Source organism: Brachycentrus maculatus, unplaced genomic scaffold (assembly GCF_059751285.1).
Source record: "Brachycentrus maculatus isolate JH-2025_06_01 unplaced genomic scaffold, ASM5975128v1 h1tg000135l, whole genome shotgun sequence".
Classification (NCBI taxonomy): Eukaryota; Metazoa; Arthropoda; class Insecta; order Trichoptera; family Brachycentridae; genus Brachycentrus; species Brachycentrus maculatus.
The window spans coordinates 409,690-430,056 of record NW_028280888.1 but is presented as its reverse complement, the minus strand read 5'-3'; the positions used below and the strand labels follow the sequence as shown (position 1 = coordinate 430,056).

Here is a 20,367-nt window from a genome sequence, read left to right as displayed (position 1 = left end):
ATGACTTTCGAAGAATGAAATCCATGAGGATGATGAAGAGAAACGGTGCAAGGACGCAGCCTTGTCTGACTCCGGTAGAGACCCCAAACCAATCCGTGACAACATCGTCAACTCTCATTCGGCATTCACTATTGAGGTGAAGGGACTTAATTAGCTCCACTAATTTCGCAGGCACCCCATAAGCTTCCAGTACTTTCCAGAGTGTGGGCCTGTGCGGACTATCAAACGCTTTCTCATAGTCTACAAAACACATCGCCAGAGAACTGTTAAATTCCTGGCTCTGCTGTAGAATGTGGCGAATATTATGGATTTGATCCGCACAGGACCTGCCAGGCAGAAACCCTGCCTGGTTTTCTCTGAGCACCTGCATAATGGGGGCTCGGATTCTCTGCAAGATTACGTGGGCAAGCACCTTCCCAGGTACGCTGAGTAGCGTAATGCCGCGGTAGTTGTCACAGTTGAGTGGATCACCCTTCTTATGTAACACGGTAATCTCCCCATTTATCCAGTCTCTAGGGCATCGCTCTTCTTCCCACACACTGGACATTAATTGGTGTAAAGGGCCAATAATGCCAGTAACGCTGCATTTCAAGAATTCCGGGTGGATACCATCAACACCAGGGGCAGTCCCATTTTTCAATTTCGACACGGCAGCTATAATTTCTGCCTGTGTCGGTGGACCATCAGGTATGGCGACCGCCCGCGGAATGCTTGACGCAGCCTCCGTGGGAATATCGAGGATGATTGGAGGAGGAGGGCGATTCAAGACCCTGTGGAAATGATCACGCCATATTTCCTTTATACGATCCGCGTCAGATTCGGTAACTCCATTTGTGTTTTTCACAGCTCCAGGGGTTACCGAATTCTTTCCGCAGATCTTCCTTGTTATTTGGAATAATTTCCGCGTGTCATTTCCTTGGGCAGCATGTTCCGCCGTTACAATAAGAGAATCGAGATGACGGCGCTTATCGAGTCTGCATGATCGTTTGACTATACGATCTTGGCGCCTGTAGTCATCTCTGAGGGTGTCCAGTTGGTAGGGGTCACTTTCACTGTCCCTCAGTGCTTTTAAGTGAGCGCGCTCAGCCATCTTTCCCCAGGTCTCATCTGACATCCAATGGGGTCTTTCTCCTATCCTGGGGCCAAGAACCTCATTGGCGGAAGAGTTGAGAGCCGATTTGAGACTGGCCCACTGTGCCTCAATCGAGTCAACATTAATGGGCTGAGGATCGGTGTCTTGCTGGACACGTTGTCCGACCGTTTCCTCGAATCTCAATCTTATTTCGGCACTCTTCAACTTGTCTAAGTTGATTCTCTTCCGCCGAGGACATCTCGGCAGACGTTTGAGCTGCAGACAGATTCTTCCGACGAGTAACTCGTGATCACTATGAATGTCGGCCCCTCTGTAGGACCTGACATCGAGGAGCTCTCGCCGGTTAGCACGTCCATAGAGGATGTGATCTATCTGCGCTCTTGTTCGTCCGTCAGGGGAGGTCCAGGTGTACTTATGGATGGACCTATGGGGAAATAGCGTACCACCAATGACAAGGTCGTTAATACTAGCGAACTCGACCAGTCTTTCTCCATTGCCATTGGCTTGCCCATAGCCGTGCCTTCCCATCACCGTTGGGGCAAGTGATGGGTCTGTTCCGACTCTCGCGTTAAAATCTCCCAATACTACCACGCGGGTTCTTCTTGGGAGAGAGGCGATGACCGCATGGAGAGAGTCGTAGAAGGCATCTTTTGTTTGGGCATCTGCAATTTCGGTAGGCGCGTAGCACTGTAGGACAGTGACAGAACTATCGGCCGTTTGGAGGGTGATGCGTATAAGCCTTTCAGAAATTGGTTCCCAACTAAGCAAGCACTTTGCTGCTCTTTCTGAAAGGAGAATTGCCACCCCTTGACGGTGATATCGTACTTGGCCGGAGTGCAGACACATGTGACTATCCAACAACCTCTTTCCAGATCCTTTCCATCGCGACTCGCTCAGTCCTAGGATATCTAACTTGTAGTCATCCATGATACGAGTCGCGTGAATATCTTTTCCGTGGACCTGCATTGTCCGCACATTGTACGTTCCAATGCGGAAAGATGAATTGTTGGATAGGAGCCGTTTAGTGAGCGCAGTCCTAATACCACAGCCGGGTCGGGGGGTGCCAGAGAAGCCGGTGTCCGAGGCATTTCGTGGACTTATCGTAATCAAAGGGTTTAGGGAGGCAGAGTGATTGGCCCAGCGCTCCCGAGGCCTGAGGTCCGAGGACCCCTCAACAGGTCGGCTCAACCTTGTTTCCCACTTTGTCTGGCCTCTCTTCACCAACCTGCTTGGCATGGGAGACCCTTCTGGTAGTTAGACTACCGCCATAGCCTGGTGAATCACTGAGGCACGCAAGCCCCCTCACCGCGACAAGGTGGGGATCAAGAGGGGGAAATATATATATATATATATATATTCTCATTATCGGCTCCTTATATTGTATATGTATATTATTTTTCTTAATGGCTGTTGATTTCCAATTACTAAATAAATCTTGGTGTACTCACATCTTGGATTCTCTAATAATTCATTGTTTTTGTCCTCAGACGACGTCGCGAGCCGCCGGAGCGCGGCGGGGGCGGCTCCCTCGAGGAGCGCGAATGGCGGGAGTCCCTCATGGACGAGGTGGTGACCCCCACGCTCATGGTGGGCGGCCAGCCCGTGTCGGAGTCCCCCATGATGTACGACTACTACAAGCTGCCGCCGATATCCTCGCCCGCGCAGCAGATCATCACCACCAAGGACGGGAAGTTTGCCGACGTCTGGTCGTGAGTATAACATTCAACATCTCTATGGCACTGGCTTTGGATTATCCTGTAAAGTACAATAGTGGTAACAAACTATGGTTTAAAACAAAATAGAAAATGTAAAGTAAACCATCCATCGAACCGATTACCATCCATGATAATCTTATTCACAACTTGCTAGTTATCCTTGTAAACTTCTAAATTGAGAAAAAAACTGTATATATTATATTATTCTATCCCTTAACCGCACCCAATGGTGCATAGGGCTCTGCATCGTATTGACGCAGTGTTATTTTGATCGTCACTTTCATGAAGGCAATTTGACTGTTATTTAAATGTGTGTGTGTGTGTAAAATAAATTAACAACTACATATTTATTTTTTCCTACTTAGTCTATTAGTTTAACTTGACTAGTGACCGGGATTCGTCGTAACTGGTCAAATAAAATAAACGTGAAAACAACTAAATGGTTATTTTATTATATAAAATTCAATGGCACCAAGAAATGGCAGTATAAAATTTAAATATATCATCCCTGGCTCTATAAAATACACGAGTGGACAGGAGTACAGAACGTCGAAGAGATATTTCGGACTGCCCAAAGTAAAGACACATTCTCGTAAGTGATACTTACGAAAGTTTATTCGAAATTCAAACCGTTTATTCGATTTGATTCTTTAGAAAAACGAAATGAACAATCGATTCGTTGTGACTAGGAATACGTGTAAAGTTGGGAAGTTTCTCTCACGCGTCGTTAGCCCCGGGCCATGATCACGCATCGCGATGTCTTCAACCCTTAGCGGCACAAAGGGCGCGTTAAGAATAACAAATAATAAAAATTTAAATTAAATACTCAATAAATCACGCGCCCGAATTTACATTTATTCTAATTCGGAATCCCGGTAGCGAATTCAGAACGCGCTCTCGTATTCTAATTTTTTTCGCACACACAGAGCCGGAATATCATAGGTATATAATTTGATATACGAGTTTTAATATATATTTGAAACTATTCATTTATTTATACAATACAATATAATGCATCATTTTACGAACAATAGTAGTATGAACCTTTTAATTAAAAAGTATTTTAAGCGTAAAGAGCGGATAAATGAATAATTAAAAGTATTAATTTATTTTTTAATATAGTATGCATACGAGTATAATCAATCAGAACGCTAAATTTTACATTTTAAAATAAAAACATACCTCAATTTTTTTTTTATGAATAGGAGAATTGTTGATATTTTAAAAATACATATTAGATGCGTAGTTTTTAACACGTTTTATTTTTCACTCTGATTTTATTTGATTTTATCCTGGACTAATGGCACCAGAAGCGATCACTGTTTCTTCATGTATTCAACGTTCAAGATAACACTGTTAATAAACAATACAGTTTTCTATGCACCATAGGGTGTGAAAAAGAGTTAGAGAGGAAATAAAATATTTTGGAAATAAAATAACCGTTTCGTAATTTTACATAAAATTAATGGCAGTTTACATTTCAAACGAATTCGTTTTTAGATTTTTACATAATTTATAATAAAACCCTTATCCGCACCCCAATGGTGCATAGAGCACTGCGTCATATAAACGCAGTGTTATCTTGATCGTTTACACATGAAGGAAAGGTGATCAGCCCTCCGCTTCAGGTACCAGTCCAGGGTAATATTGAATAAATATGACAGTGAAAAAATCACTAATATTTATTTTACCCCCCTTGGGAATCGAACCCGGGACCTCCAGAACGGTAGCCGAGCGTGCTGACCATTACACTACGGAGGCGGATGAAAAGATTTTTATATGTAAAGGAATTCTTAAATTTTTTGATAAAAACAAAACTTTTGGTATTGTATCCAAGTCCTTGTTGTTCAAACTAATAACAATTTTTATTGTAGAATATTAAAATGATACCTTATTGACAAAAAGTTCCCAATTCGTCTCTCTATCTTTATCACTTTTCTGCATATATTACCCCAAAAAAGAGCTCACAATAAATGTGGAGATTGTTAACAACCCAACTTTAATAGAAATGAGCAAATGGGGCATAAAAAGTCTCAATAACATCTTACATAAATAATCAAGGGGGGGTTGCTAAGCAGATCCCCACTCCCCGCATCCCCTGACTCAAAACCACCTTCCCCCAGGGCTCTCAATCATCCCTCTCGATGTTCTTTCTTAACCAAATCAAGCAGAAAGATTATTTTAATATCACCTAGATACGTATAGTAGTCCACGGATAACTCCGTTTGTGTTTTCAGTCCACAAACATATTGAAGAATTGAAAGTAATACTATTTTTAATTTAACAAAAACTCTTTTTAATTTCTTTTGATATCTCATCAAAGATGAAGAAGAACAAGTGTGTACATTTACAGGGCTGACGACTTTTATAATTAATAAATTATTTTTTAATTAATGTTTTTCTTGGTAAATACCACTATTTCTTCAAATCTACTGTGACACGTGTTTCGATGCATTCTGCATCATTTTCAAACACCGTATACGGTGTTTGAACATCACAAAGTGACTACCGAATTAATTAATGAAAAAATATTTTATCAAGATTTTATAAAATAATATATTATTTCTTTTCATATATTTACTTTTTAAATTTGTCAACATTCTTGGAGTATTTCACAAGTAACACTCTCCTTATCATTTATCGTCAATTTTGTGTAATATCAGTTTAATAAACCCTTATTCATGACAACCGGTTTCGGAATAATCATTCCATCATCACGTCATTGAAATAAAATTATCACGGTCTGACATTTGTACAAAAATAAAATATTTTTATTACTTACTTTAATGTCACCATAAAAATAATGTTTCCAAATCTGGGTTTCTCCACTAAGTATTTTTTTTTTAAATTGTTGAGATGCCAAAAATAAGGGTATATATAAACTTACAATATTATATTACAAAGCACGTATACCTAAATACATTTGAATACTATAATATTAAAAATTTATACGGAAAAAATATACAAGAAGTTCAAATAAAAAAAATATACAATACATCATACATATATACAATATAGAAGTCAAGGACAAGGTACTGAAAATTTTTTTTTTTCCAACGAACTGTATTATTTTCTCTTCAAAGTGTGTTTGTCACTCACTTCGTATATAAATATATAATGTACGTGTCCACTTGTCTGGATTGTACTAGTAAATAAGACCACAACTAATTCCTTACGGATCGGCTGACAGCCTCCAAGTTATACCCTGGCTGGCCGACTGTACCAAACATCGGACCTTTGTATGCTAATAGCAGCGGGGCCTCGCATGCGCCCGAAGAAGTTTCTCGACTCTCCGACGTAAGAATGACAGGAGACAGACTGATGGAACTGTAGAGTGCTGCCAGAGATGCGTGGACTCGTAAAACCTCCAAACCAGCGAAAGGCTCATCACCAAAAAACCAAACTGTCGTAAGCCAAGTAAATGCCCAGACTTCCGTATTCTTCTTCATCGATGTTGAGATGTCAAAAAAATAATATGAAAAATAACTCCTAATTAACCAGATTTGTAAACGAGTATTTGGACACATTAAAAATGTTGTTATTACCTTACAGCACTCAAATCTACGCGAATATTTTTTTTATTTCTAAACTAATTACATACTTGAGTTATATAATATTCCCGAAAAGTAATTGGGACATGCGATTAAGGTTAAGGATAATACAAATAAGAAAGTTCAAAAAATATGAAAAATTAAAAAAAAAAACTAACACAGGGCAAATTATAAAATATAAAACAATAATGTGTATAGTAAATAGGCATATCAAAAATAAGGTTAGAGCATGTTTAAAAGAAACAAATGAGAAAACATAACTAAGAACCGACTCAAATACATATTTTTCCATAAAGTATTTTTTCAGTTTTTTTATTATTATTATGGATCCTTGAATGGGTTGTATTTTATATATGTTTGTCAGGTAGCTGGTTAATTTGGGTATAGGCAATGTATTGTAAGGACCTTACTCCAAACTTAGGTGTGTTTATCGGCTCCACGTCTATTTGATTATATCCTAGTGTATTATAATGATGATTTTTTTTGTTAAAAATCGGTTTGGTGTTGCTGTGAGTCTTTTTCAATATTATTTGTAATCTCATAAAAAAATACACCTTTAAATTAATTTTAACCTTTTTGTTCAAGTGCCATATCAAAATTCACATTTGCTTTGTATGGGATATAGATCACGCTGAAGACTGGTGTGATTATGCATGCCATGTTAAGTAAGGATTCCGTGAAAGGAGATTTTGGTCAAAGAGGTTTTAGGGTTTCGTAAGTTTGATACTTTTGATAAGATGATAGCGGGTGTCCATTTTTTACTGCCATATAAAGTACCGACATGCCTAAACGAAACATATCAGAAGGAGAGCACATGCGATTTGAACATAAAAAAGCTCATTTATCAACACCACACACGACTTGAGACACCTCACCGCGCACCGGTTATATAATGAATATCAACATTTAAAATTCATATTATATTTCGTAAAATCCGTATTTGTACACAAATTCTTATCTGCCTCCATAGTAAAAATGTTAGTACGTTTGGAAATCATACACATGTTTCTTGGCAATTTTTTTTAATTAAACACTTGAATATACCCCTTTTAAGAGTTTTATTTATATATACGACTAGTTTCGAAAACTTACAGATGTTTTCATCTTCTGGTACAAATTAAAACTAAACTTAATTAACTTAAATAAGAAACTATCGTATATATAAATAAAACTCGTTAGAGTGGTATATTCAAGTGTTTAATTTTAAAAAAGTCAACATGTCATTCCACAAAGTTAATGCCGAATCAATACAAAATATGTTTCTTGGTTAGCAAAAATACCTATATTTTTATACATTAGTATTAATAAGGAACTAAAGATGAAGATTTATCAACTTTCCTTCATCTTTTATAAGAATCTATATAATATGGCATTAATGTAATAAATACAGATAAGATATTGAAGAAAAAACATATGATATAATAAATTGCAAGCAAACTTTGCAAGCGACTTGGCAAAAAACATAGAGCATTTAAATGTAAATTATTTTCCGTACATTTTCGACGTCCTAATTTTGTTCATCGTTCATCTAGTTGTTAATCACGAAATTCTACTAAGACAAAATGTACGCAAGATTTTTTCGATATTCTATCTTGTTTTTTTGTTTTATTTAAATGCTGATTTTATAGTGTAGACCTGAATGTTAGATAAACGAACTTTTATTAATATTTCAAAGGAGTTTTGAAAATACCCTTAGTTTCAGATGTAATCAAGAGGTTATCAATCCTTTTAATATCCTATTGTAAGCGTATTGATTGAGATAATCGTAATTATGCATTAAAAATAGTTTATCTTGTATCCTCTCACGCGATCTACCAAGGATCCGAGTTCCTAGACCACAATGAAAGCGAGTTGTTATTAACAATCGCCGTACCGGGGAGGCGAGCAATAAATTTATTTATACACATGCCGTCGTATAAAACTATGAATGCTCCCCTTGATCTTCTCTGTCCGCTGTTATTATTGTATTATGTACCTCTGATATATCTCTCGTAGTAATAATAGTGCCCGAAGTAAAAACACCATTGTAGGTCGTCTGTTACGAGAGACCCCAAATATGGTAGGATTTTATAGGTGTCTTGTATCTACCGAGATAATATGAAACGCGGGCTATAAAGCTCCTTGCGCTCCGCTGTTAGTCGCTTCATACCTACATGCTAGGACCAAATTACTTCGTTTCAGTTTATGACATTGAAATATGCTATACCTACTAGTCTAATTCATTTATTTTCCGTACTGGAGGTCCCGAGTTCCATTCCTATGAAGATCAAAATAAAAAATTATTTTGATCTTATATTTATTTAATATCATCTTGGATGTGAAGCGCAAGACTGATCACCTTTTTTGCTTAATTAACGATCAAGGTAACACTGCGTCGATGCAACGCAGCTCCCTATGTACCATAGAAGAAGGAGAAGAAGATCTTAGTATACTACTCTATTATCATAATAAATTTAATGATTCTTTTTGATGTCACGATAAAACACATCTTTACAGGTAAAAACACTCACATGTTGTTTACCTACATTCTTCCCTAATTTAACCTAATTTCATTTAATTGGATAAATCTTATCTAAGCATCCATTCCATCAGGAAGGTATTTTTTACTATTTAGCATAAATAACATTAACTTTGATTTTCAACTTTTATTTTAATAAACATTAGCAATTCGAAACTGTCTATAGATCACTAATGAAATGGAAAAGAAAATTAACGTTTGCTTGTATTCTCACAAAAAAGAAGTAAAATAATAGTCATTTACACTACATACTTGAGGCATTATCTTTTCAGCCCAGAAAACACATTGTGTTTAAATCTGGTAAAGTACCTACCGCATATCTTTTTACCTACATATCTGAGTATTAAACCTTACAAGTATTTAGACTCGCTCGTTTAGGTTTCACTCATGGTGAATTAACCAAAATTTTACACTCACTCTTAATTATTTTTAATTATTAAAATATCACATCACAGATTCTACTTGTTTTAACTGTCCGTATTTATCAAAATACCTGTACACATCTACTTGTCGTAAAGAAACCAGTCTCCAACATAAATAGAAACTTATCCATGTTGAATTAAAAAAAGACACGTGTGTTCATAATTTATCTAAATACATGCTATTCAAGTCGATGTTATTTATAAACATTTAACTTAGAATAATAATTTAATACGGAATTCAACGAAAGTGGAATATATAATTAAACAACCATTTTTCTGGCGTATAGTTTTTCTATTTTGAAACCCTGTTACTGGTCAAATAAAACTAAAATGCAAAAATGTAAATGGTTGTTCTTTTACTATATGAAATGCAGTTCCACCCAAAAATGAAAGTACAAAACTTAAATGCGATAGTGGCATAAAACCACGCCATCTTCTACAGAGTGTTTACAGGAATTTTATAAAACAATTTACTACCTCCTTAATGGTTGTTCAAGTACCTACCTAGTGTATTGCACTCCTTATATTTATGTAACGATTTATTTTTAAGGGTTTCAGTTTAGCGGCGAACGGAATTTCGAATCGTCGACCATTAATTTAATTGATTCCACGTTCTTCGAGTTTTTTATTGAATAAAAATATCTCTTCAGTTCGTCATATCTACAAATTATTTCAAATCACGTCCGACAGAAAATGGAAACGGATTGTTATCTTACATTATGTATGAGAAGAGAGACATAATGAATTGATTTTGCAATTATGATTTCATAGAGGTGCTAGTGGAATAAATTGTTTTTTTTTTTTATATCGAATGGTTTTCAGATTCAATTTCATTTATAATGAGACAGAGGAATAGATACGCGTAGGTGACGTTATGCAATTTTCAATTTGTTTTGAAAGATGGCATGAAGTATTCAATCTGCGCTTATTACATATTATATTCGCGAACCACAATAATTTAAGGCGACGTAATAAATTCTCATTTTTTCACGATGACCATAAAGTCTGTAATAATTCTTGCAACACTATTGAAAACGATCCAAAGAACATCCGATCGAAACCGCAATACATTACGAATTTGATTATCTGAAATGAATGCTCAATTTGGTGTGCCGATGCAGAAATGTCACACAGCACTCGAAGCGCGACCTTTTTTTACATTAGGAAATATTATAAATAGTAAGGTTAATGGCACTGGCAAAAAATCCCTCCTAGAACAGAGCAAGGCTCTCCTTGTGTCAAGGAATTGTAACGACTTTGCGGCAAACCGGTTTTCCGTTTACCCGACATGTGAGAGACAACCAAAAACCACGAGGCGTGCAACAATGGCGGGAAACTTGCAGAAAAAACGCACAAAAGCGAGACAAGAAATTACGTATAATTTTTCATCTGTCTTCAAAAAGGATGTTCAACATCTCGGAGCCTCTTCATGAGTGGCTTATAGGTTTGTACCATTTGGCGAGAGACCCGCTGCTGGATTAATGTGTCTCATTTCGTGTAACTAATAACAAGTAGCCGTCTTACCAAAGCTACAATTGAGCAAGTCTGCCTACACTGATCTTACAACAAAAACTGTTAGATGAGATGAGTTTTATTATAATGTCATCTTAAAAACAACATCGACTATTATGTTTCTGATGTTTTTAAACGCTCATTCTGATATATGAGTTGAGACACAAAAGCGCTATTGAAAATGCGATTAAACAACCGCGTTTACAGCATGAAAATGAAACAAAAATATATGTTCTTAATCCATTTGTTCAACACTTAATTTATACGGAATATTATCGGTAAACGTGATGGTAGTTTAACTCTTTATTTTTTCGATGTATGGAAACGGTTAGTAAAACCGGTTTTAAAACAATAACTACTTACTATCAACTTATCAGGTAATAAAAGAAAAAAAATGGTTGAGACGCCTTAGGTTAAAAAACATGCACCAAATATAGACCACGAACAAAAGTGCTTCTGGTTCCTAGAGAACTTTTATAATTATCAACATTAGAAATCGTTTTCATTTAAATAATATATGAAATTAAGGCGATTCGAAAATACTGGCCAGTCTCACATTTTTAAAATGTACTCTATTGGTAACTATGATACCTGATCAATGGTCAAATATATAATCGTTTAAAACAAAAATGCCTGTGTTTCAATTTATAATTAAATGAATTTCTACTAAGAAATATCAGTATACAATATCCATGTTTTAAAATTAACTGTATTTTACACATATATTTTATGTCTTAATTCGGAATTGAGGTGACCAGTTATTTGTAAATATTGAACAAATAATACAAATGCAAAAACATAATTATAATAACAGCACGTGCAAAATGTAGATGCCTACGTATTATTCATCGATTTGGCTTGTGGAATAACATGAAGATTCAAATATAAAAAGAAACACTTACAAATAAACACTTCTTTGAGTTTATTAATGTAAACACGACCAGTTACGAGAACTACGATGTTTTCATTACCATGTGAAAATACAAACTTTTTAATAGATTTATATTATCCACTGACACTTCGTGATGGAATTGCATTCTTAATATATTATTAGATTAAACCCATATTTTTAGCTTTTCCACTTTTTTTATTTGACCAGCGACCGGGTTTCGTCGTTACCGACATCATCAGACTGGTGATGTCGGTAACGACGAAACCCGGTCGCTGGTCAAATAAAAAAAATGGAAAAGCTAAAAATATTGGTTTTAATCTAATAATATATTAAAAATACAAACTGTTTGTAGTTTCACCTGTTGGTGAGAACATCTTTAGTTCTTGAAAGTAGTCGTGTTTATATTTTTATACTAAAAAGTGGTCTTTCATAAGTGTTATATTTTTATATTTAAACTATCAAAAATTGAAGCAAGAAAGTAATACTAACCGTGAAAACGTTACAAATACCATCCCAATCGGGTAACCGAAGTACTCAATAGTTACATCTCTATTTTGGACCATTTAATTTACCATTGTATCCTACACGACTTTATTTTTTTTTTATTCCTACACACCTGTATAAATTTTTCACTTTCAGCACTGAAAACAATACGAACTCAAATATTTATTGTGTTGCTGGCTGTCTTTATTAAACGCAATAAAATATTTTGAAAATGAGACGTTTAACTATTAAGTCACAATTATTATTACACTGAGATGAGTCTAAGATTTCTATCAGGTTCCCGCGGTCCCTTGCATGTTCTTGTATCCGTTCCCCCATCATAACAGCGGCATGAACTCTTCAACGAATAAAGGGAAGATCACACCTTATCTCTATTGAAAATCTCCGTGAAACATGATATCAATATGCCGTCATCACCCAAGATCTGCTTCGCGATAAAGCTCGCAGCATTCTGCATACCTGTATCACAAAACACGGCAACAAATATAGTCTTTACTGTGCATTAGCATAAAATCCAATTTCCCCGCGCATAATCTGGAGAATTTATAAAGCAATTTGTAACAGCACCCTTTGCCAGGGAGGAGATTTTTGTGAATAATTTATCATGCGTAAGGGTGCTAAGTAAACATTGGGTTGGAAATATATGTAACATTATAATTGTTAATTCGATTTTGTTCATTTCGTATGCATGAGATTTGATTGATTCGCGACAGCTTCCGTACCTTTTCGCTGAAAATAATTCAAACTGTCGGATTACCCGAGTATCGCATTTCGACACTGAAATATTCATTCTTAGGGATAGAAAATTTTAAAGACTTTTTAGCATTATCACTTATTCCATGCATGCTGCATCTTTCGCTAGTACACGAGATTTCCGTATTTTGCATCAAGTAATGTATAGGGTACAACGTCGTTCTTCATATGAACTGTCGTATCTGCAGTTACAGAAATTTTCCAATAGAGCTTTCATGTGTTTGAAGTTATTACCACTGGCTTTGCGTTTGAAAGTGGTGTACTTTTTTAATGATTCATTTTTTCTTTATTCGTCGATACAAAATACATATCTATAATAAATTATTAATTTTGCAAGTATTTTAGAAAGCGCATACGAAAAATGTTTATATACTAGATTCCAGTTTAACTATTAAATACAGAGATAACAGAAGTCAGTTACGACAGTTATCCTGGAGAGTGATGATATAAAACTAGGTATACACTCCTATACTCTAAATTCTTCGGTCTTTCTCCAACCCTTATCCGCACATAGGGCACTTCAAAGTTTATAAGGACTAATCTTGATCGTTAAATACATTACGAGAAGGTCATCATCCTTTAGCTTCAGATACCCTGGACTGGTCCAGGGTAATATTAAATAAATATTTTAGTGAAAAATCGCTTTTACGAGTATTTCTCTATTTTCTTGGATAGATGCCTTTAATGCTGTAAATGAAATACTTAAAGGTGAACGATTATTACTTAAAGAAAATTACTGCTAAACATATATGGAAAAGATACAAAATTAGTTGACAGTTATTTTGTAAAAACATGTGTCAGTCATTGTACATAAGTTAATTTAATTTAATATTTCATATAACATTGATTATCTGGAGGACATATAAAACCATTGAATCGTACCAATAAATTAAAAATAAAATACTTAAATAATGATAACGCATAACGACACACACGTTAAATAAATACATGTTCAAACGAACTAAAATACTTTCCACACTAACTAAAAATGAAAAATCAATATAAAAACACGTGATGTTCCATTAGTATAAGCTATCTGAATTTTTTTAAACTTCTGTTTTCAGTGGCAAAACACCGGTTGCTAAGATAAAAAGCTCTAATATGTGTGTATGCTCCGTTACATTACATACGCGTATGTAGGCACCTTGAAATAAATAATATAATTATTTACCCTGTCATTATGTTCGTACGTACTTTATTTTTTTATCGATTTGAAACAAAAACCAATGTCCTAATTACAAGTATTGCGAACGATTGTGCGTTGACCGCAAAAGATTTATCATAACGAAACCTGAGCCTTAATTTTTTGTACATACGAGTATGTTCTTGGATAATATATGGTTACCTACGTAAATATTTCAATTGCCTATTTTTTTCTCCGTACGCTTGATAATGTTACCATAGGCTGTCAGTGCGTAGGTACTTGCTCTTATAAATGGACACCACAGCACCTAATTTTTAATTACGAATTAATTAAAATGTTCAATGAATTATTCATTTAATTGCTATTAAGGGCGTGACCTGGGTGTTTTAAGAACATTTATATTAAAAATAATGATTAATGGTGTTGTCCTGAGGCATTAATATACTAATTACTGCAGTACTGAATATTAATATTCTACCTTCTAATTTCAGTGAGGACTAAACAGACCATTTCGTTTAATCATATTATATTATATACTTCATATATGTATATATATATATATATATATATATATATATATATATATATATATATATATATATATATATATATATATATATATATATATATATATATATATATATATATATATATATATATATATATATATATATATATATATATATATATATATATATATATATATATATATATATAGCATACACTGATATCCTATATATATAAACTCACTAAGGAATAAATCATAGGAATAAAATCATGCATTTAAGTAACTTTATTTATAACTTGAAGCAATGCATTGTATAAACTCCCGCCTTCAATGAGATACCGAGTGCTTTTACCTGAAATTTTTACTAAGAATTGCATGAAATGAAATTAATTTTTAACATAAAGAGTAAACTCTCTCACAAGTAGAAATATGATATAAAACTTGGTATAATGTTGGAGTCTTAGCAGGAACATGATTAGCTGTGTTTCATTAGCCGTACCTATATATCAGTTGTCACTTAGACGTTAGGTTATTTAAAATTACCCTATAGCACTAATTCCCTGTTTAGAGCGGCAGCACCCTTCAGCGTTAAACGGGACCATCAGAAGAATAATAAGATGTTTCACAAAGAGGTTCCTATTATACGACTGTTTTATAATCTTTATATGATATTTAATATTCTAGTATGCGAAATAACAATCTCCAAATTAATTAATTTCGTTATGTAAAATATAATCAATATATGCATGTTCGGACGTATATCATTTTACGTATTCCGCTTTCTCCTGCCTCATACGTGTCAATTTTGCGGTGGGAAATTTCAATTAAGTATTGGAAAAAAACCTAACCAATTTATTCAAATAATTGCGACATTTTTCTTAGCAGCTTCATTTGGATCGATACATTCAACCCGCTAATGCATGAAAATTTTCGATAAGAATTTCAATTAAGATTAATAACGGTAACAATTACAATGTATGATTTTTTCTTAATTAAAAACATTGACAAGATTCGTGTAAAACACTTTGAGGAAATACCTGTTAATATAGTATAATTGTAAGTCCTACTTTATTAAGATAAATCTAAAATATGTATAAATAATTTTTTATCCATCATATGTTTGTTAAAATTTCTGGATTCTTGTGAAGAATAATAAAAATAATAAAAATACATATAAAGCAACAAGGCAATCGTAAAACATTTAGAAAACTCTTCTTATTGACAGCGCTTGTCAGAAACGTGCTATCCGCCATGAACAATTTTTAATTTTTTACAATTTTTAATTTTTTTAACACATTTTTAACCTGTCCTCTGATTCATGATTTATTTATGTAAATGAAGACACGAGGGTATTCAAATGCAACGTTTTGTCAAAATTTCGAAGAAATTTGTGAATTACTTTAGGAAATTAAAGATTTTTAAAAATCAAACACACAAGGTACTTTAAAATTAATATTCCAATATACACCGCTATACATACTTTCCATTATTCTATCTTACCCTGATCTCTATCTAATATGTGTTGTAATCAAATGTTATTTTTATATTTTTATAACTTAAAATAAATTTCGAGTACGAAATTGAACTTTAAATACTTAAACAAGTTTCAAATAGTCATAAGGGAAGCCATATTTTATTTCGAGAAATATTTAATTATATAACAAACACTTTATCTTATTAATCGCAAAGAAATAAATACCAGTGTTATGTATATGATAAAAAAAAGTTCGTGTGATAAAATTAGTCAATCTTTTTTCTATACTAATTAAGCAATCCTTTGATATAAAATCACTTATGCATATATTATATAAATGGATAGATATTTATTAAATGGAGAATGTAGGTACACATATGGCTTTTTACATATATTTCATCTGTCACATTGCCATGTTTTTTTTACAGTTGATAAATCGGAATGTATAATTTTTATATTAACTATAATTAATATAGATTAATATAATCAAATGTTATACGCGGTGGCGAGGTACAATGGTGATAATACTTGTGTTTATTTCGTCAACTTTGGTTAAAAATGGGTGTAACATAAATTACGTTAATTTTTTTCATTAATTGATTCGGTAGTCACTTCGCGGTAAAATCTATCAATTTTTAATCAAAGTTTTACTTGGTAAATATCACTTTTTTTCTTAAATCCATCGTGACATGTGTTTGGATGCGTTCCTCGTCATTTTCAAACACCGTATGTGTTTGAAATACGGTGTTTGAAAGTAATGCGGAATGCATCAAAATACATGTCAGAATAGATTGAATGAAATAGTAGCATTCACAAAGTTAAATTAAAAATGTATTAAATTTTTCCAATCTTTACGATATTAACTGAAAAACTCACTGCTCTTAATTTTCTCATGCGTACTCAAAGATACAATATATATATACATATAAATGTCCGCCTCTATGGTGTTATGATTATAGAGTTTGGCTAACGTGCTGGAGCCCCTAGTTCAATTCCCAGGGGAATCAAAATAATGTGATTTTTCACTTTACTATTCATTAAACACATTGGAATTGTACCTGAAGCACAACACAGATCACTTTGTCTTCATGTAAAATATTAACGATCACGTTAACATTGCGTCGTATGATACAGTGCCCTATGCACCATTAGGTATGGATAAGAGTTAGAAGAAGGAGAATTATATAGGTGTATTTATCTATGTATATATATATATATATATATATATATATATATATATATATATATATATATATATATTTATTTTTTATATATAAAAATACATTTGTGTGTGTGTGTTTGTGTGTGTATGTGTGTCTACACATTAACCAACCTATTATTTCACAAGTGTTATAATATATAATAATTAGTACTACCTATCATTTTGTTACATCCGGTACTTTGTTGATACAATTTGAGTACCGCAAAAGTAGACCATTTCGCTACAGGAGGCTTTAAAGAATGTAGTCCAATTATACCTATTAAGAAAAAAAAACTTTTATCTGCGTATTTGTAAATAACGGATTAATACATTATTGTATTTCAATTGGAAAAATATTTAAATGCGATTTTGATTATTGTACCTACATTGGATTATTCTTATCATTTTATTTTTTTTTATTTATATTGAGCTTTTAGTTTTTTTTATTTATATTGAGCTTTTAGTTTTTTTATTTATATTGAGCTTTTAGTTTTTTTTTTTATTTATATTGAGCTTTTAGTTTTTTTTAATTTATATTGAGCTTTTAGTTTTTTTTATTTATATTGAGCTTTTAGTTTTTTTTTTAATATAACGAATGAGCAAATTTATAATAAAGAATCAAATAAAGTGAAAAAACAATAATGATTTTTACTCAGTTATGTTAAATACTACCTCAAAAGCGCTTCACTGTAATTAAATTGGGAAAAGGGTCAGTTATGGAATTGATTTAGTAAAACAAATGCGTTTTTATATATTTGTAAAGTTCACCTCACTCTCAACAGGAGTATTCCATGTCATCGGCCCCGCAATAGCAAAGGCACGCCAGCCAAATTTTGTGAGCTGGTAAGATCACTTTACCCGTAGATGTTGCTGTTGCCGATCTTAGTGTGAGACGTCTATCAACCAGTGTTCGTAGTAGATCCTTTGGTATTTATTTATTAATTAAATCATCATGTACAGAAAATAAATTACATTGGCAGTCTAATTGCTAAAAGCAATATCTTCGAACCAACCAAAAACAGACTAGCGATATTGGTGAAAACGTTTGATACCATAAATAGCAGTTTGCAATCAGAGGTTAGATAGTACATGAACATTTAAAAAAAAAAAGAAATTGATGATAACAAGGATGGCAAAGGAAAAAGGTGGTTTAGGAAAGGAAGTAGAGGGAAAAACTAAAGGATAAGGTTTGATGGACAATTAGGATTCTATTTCGTAAATTAAAATCATTTTTAACTTTGTGGTATGGTAATATAACACTCTCATTATCATTCAGCGTTTACTTTGTATAATATTAGTTTAAAAACTTTAACTTATAGTTAGGATCCTAATGATAGATAGAAATGTCTCAGACGTTTCATAAAAGATATTAGAGAGCATAATCAAAATACACGAGGACATAACAAAATACAAGTGGAGCCGATAAACACTACTAAATTTGGAGTAAGGTCCTTAAATTATATTGCCAATACCAAAATCAACCAGCTGCCTGACATATATAAAATAAAACCCATTCGGGGATCCAAAATAAATGATCTGAAAAGGTACTTTATAGAAAGATATATATTTAGTGATTAGTGATTAGTCATATTTTCTTGTTTTGTTTTTACCTTATGTTTTTTATATTTTCTCATTTGTTATATTTTCTATTTTTTAATATTTTCTCATTTGTTTATTTTAAATATGCTTCTTACCTTTTGTTTTTATCATTTATTTCTTTTAAATATGCTTCTTGGGCCTATTTATTTTACCTGTTTATTGTTTTTATATTTTGTCATGTATCAGTATTAGAACATTTTGAGTGTGTGACTTGTTCACAAAATCTGGATTATCTCCAATTACAGAATGCCCAGACTTCCATATTCTTCTTCATCCTTGATGAGATGTCAAAAAATAATATTAACAAAATAATAATAATATTGGTATTAGTTTTGGTTATTTAAACGAAATATTTTTTGTTACTTTATTATTTGTGTTCCAGTCTTGTTAACCTTAATCCCATGTCCCAAAATGAGAAATAGAAATTACTCATCGGGAATATTATATGTATATATGATTTATGTATGTGTGTAATATTTTTTTTTAAATAAATAAATGATAAATAATTTTTTTTATGTTATGGTTTTATGTTGGGAGTACTCGTCACTCGACCCTATCGAGAATCTCGATTAAGTGCAGACGCGTAGCAGGTACATTCAGATACTTGCACCAGATAACCGCAGTAATGGCGTGAAAATGCGTTCGGAGTAATTTTCGACATGCAAAATATCGGTAGCCCAATTTCGCAGGCGGCGAGTTGCGTTGTGAGCGTTTACCAAAAAAGGTTAAAAACTTAATGAGGGGTTAGTCTTGCTCGAGTAACGTGGTGTGTAGGTAACTGATAATCACTTCGGCCACCTGTGGCGATGTGCACTCGAGGACAAAAATATCAGATCATTTTAAAAATGAAATACTAATCTGTACCATATTGTTTTTTGTCATCTCAACACTGATGAAGAAGAATATGGATGTCTGGGTATTTATTTATCACTTTCACACGTGTAACATTCAGATTTGCCAACAAGTATTTGAACACACTCAAAATGATGTTAATCTGTACCATATTGACAATCATTTTCACTATATGTATATTTTTTTAAGTATAAAAACCTTCTAGTGCACGACTATGATACTCGCTTCACCCACAACGAAGGGTTGATGGTCCAAAGCGTGAACAATAAATATTGAAGATCCTTTATTTTGCCTTTGCTTGTATTGTGGTTTACCCTCAAAATTAAAAATAATAGGAATTATATATTGAAGTATTCTCATGGTAAAGAAAATGCTCGAAGAATAGTTAGTTATATTAATTAAGAAGAGGTTAAGAAGTATAGCACTAATGGCTAGAGCATTAGGGGCTGCATTCCCATAAATATAATGTTGAAAATAACTAAAAAAAACAGGTATTTTTTATCCACTATTTACAAAATAATATTCCTCCTTTCTGCTTTGTGACAACCAAAATATCATTCACAAGTACCAATGCACAAGTACCTACCGCACAATGTGATAATAACTAGCTATGAAGTTGTCATAATATA

At 33.3% G+C, this 20,367-nt stretch overlaps 2 protein-coding genes across 2 annotated transcripts in view; one reads left to right on the top strand and one right to left on the bottom strand.

Moving 5' to 3' along the window:
* Positions 1 to 996: 996 nt before the first annotated feature.
* On the bottom strand, positions 997 to 2,059 carry LOC148309259 (protein CFDP2-like; the record flags this gene model as incomplete). The annotated part of the gene is made up of 1 exon (XM_088260426.1): positions 997 to 2,059. A coding segment is annotated over exon 1 (1,063 nt), but the record flags the coding sequence as incomplete, so codon positions are not given.
* A 22-nt stretch (positions 2,060 to 2,081) lies between these two features.
* Positions 2,082 to 20,367, top strand: part of LOC148309258 (protein grainyhead-like) — a 117,761-nt gene continuing 99,475 nt past the window's right edge. The window contains exons 1-2 of the mRNA XM_088260425.1: positions 2,082 to 2,221; positions 2,581 to 2,802. Of these exons, the coding sequence (XP_088116551.1) occupies positions 2,082 to 2,221; positions 2,581 to 2,802 (362 nt within the window). The remainder of the gene's footprint in view (positions 2,222 to 2,580; positions 2,803 to 20,367) is intronic.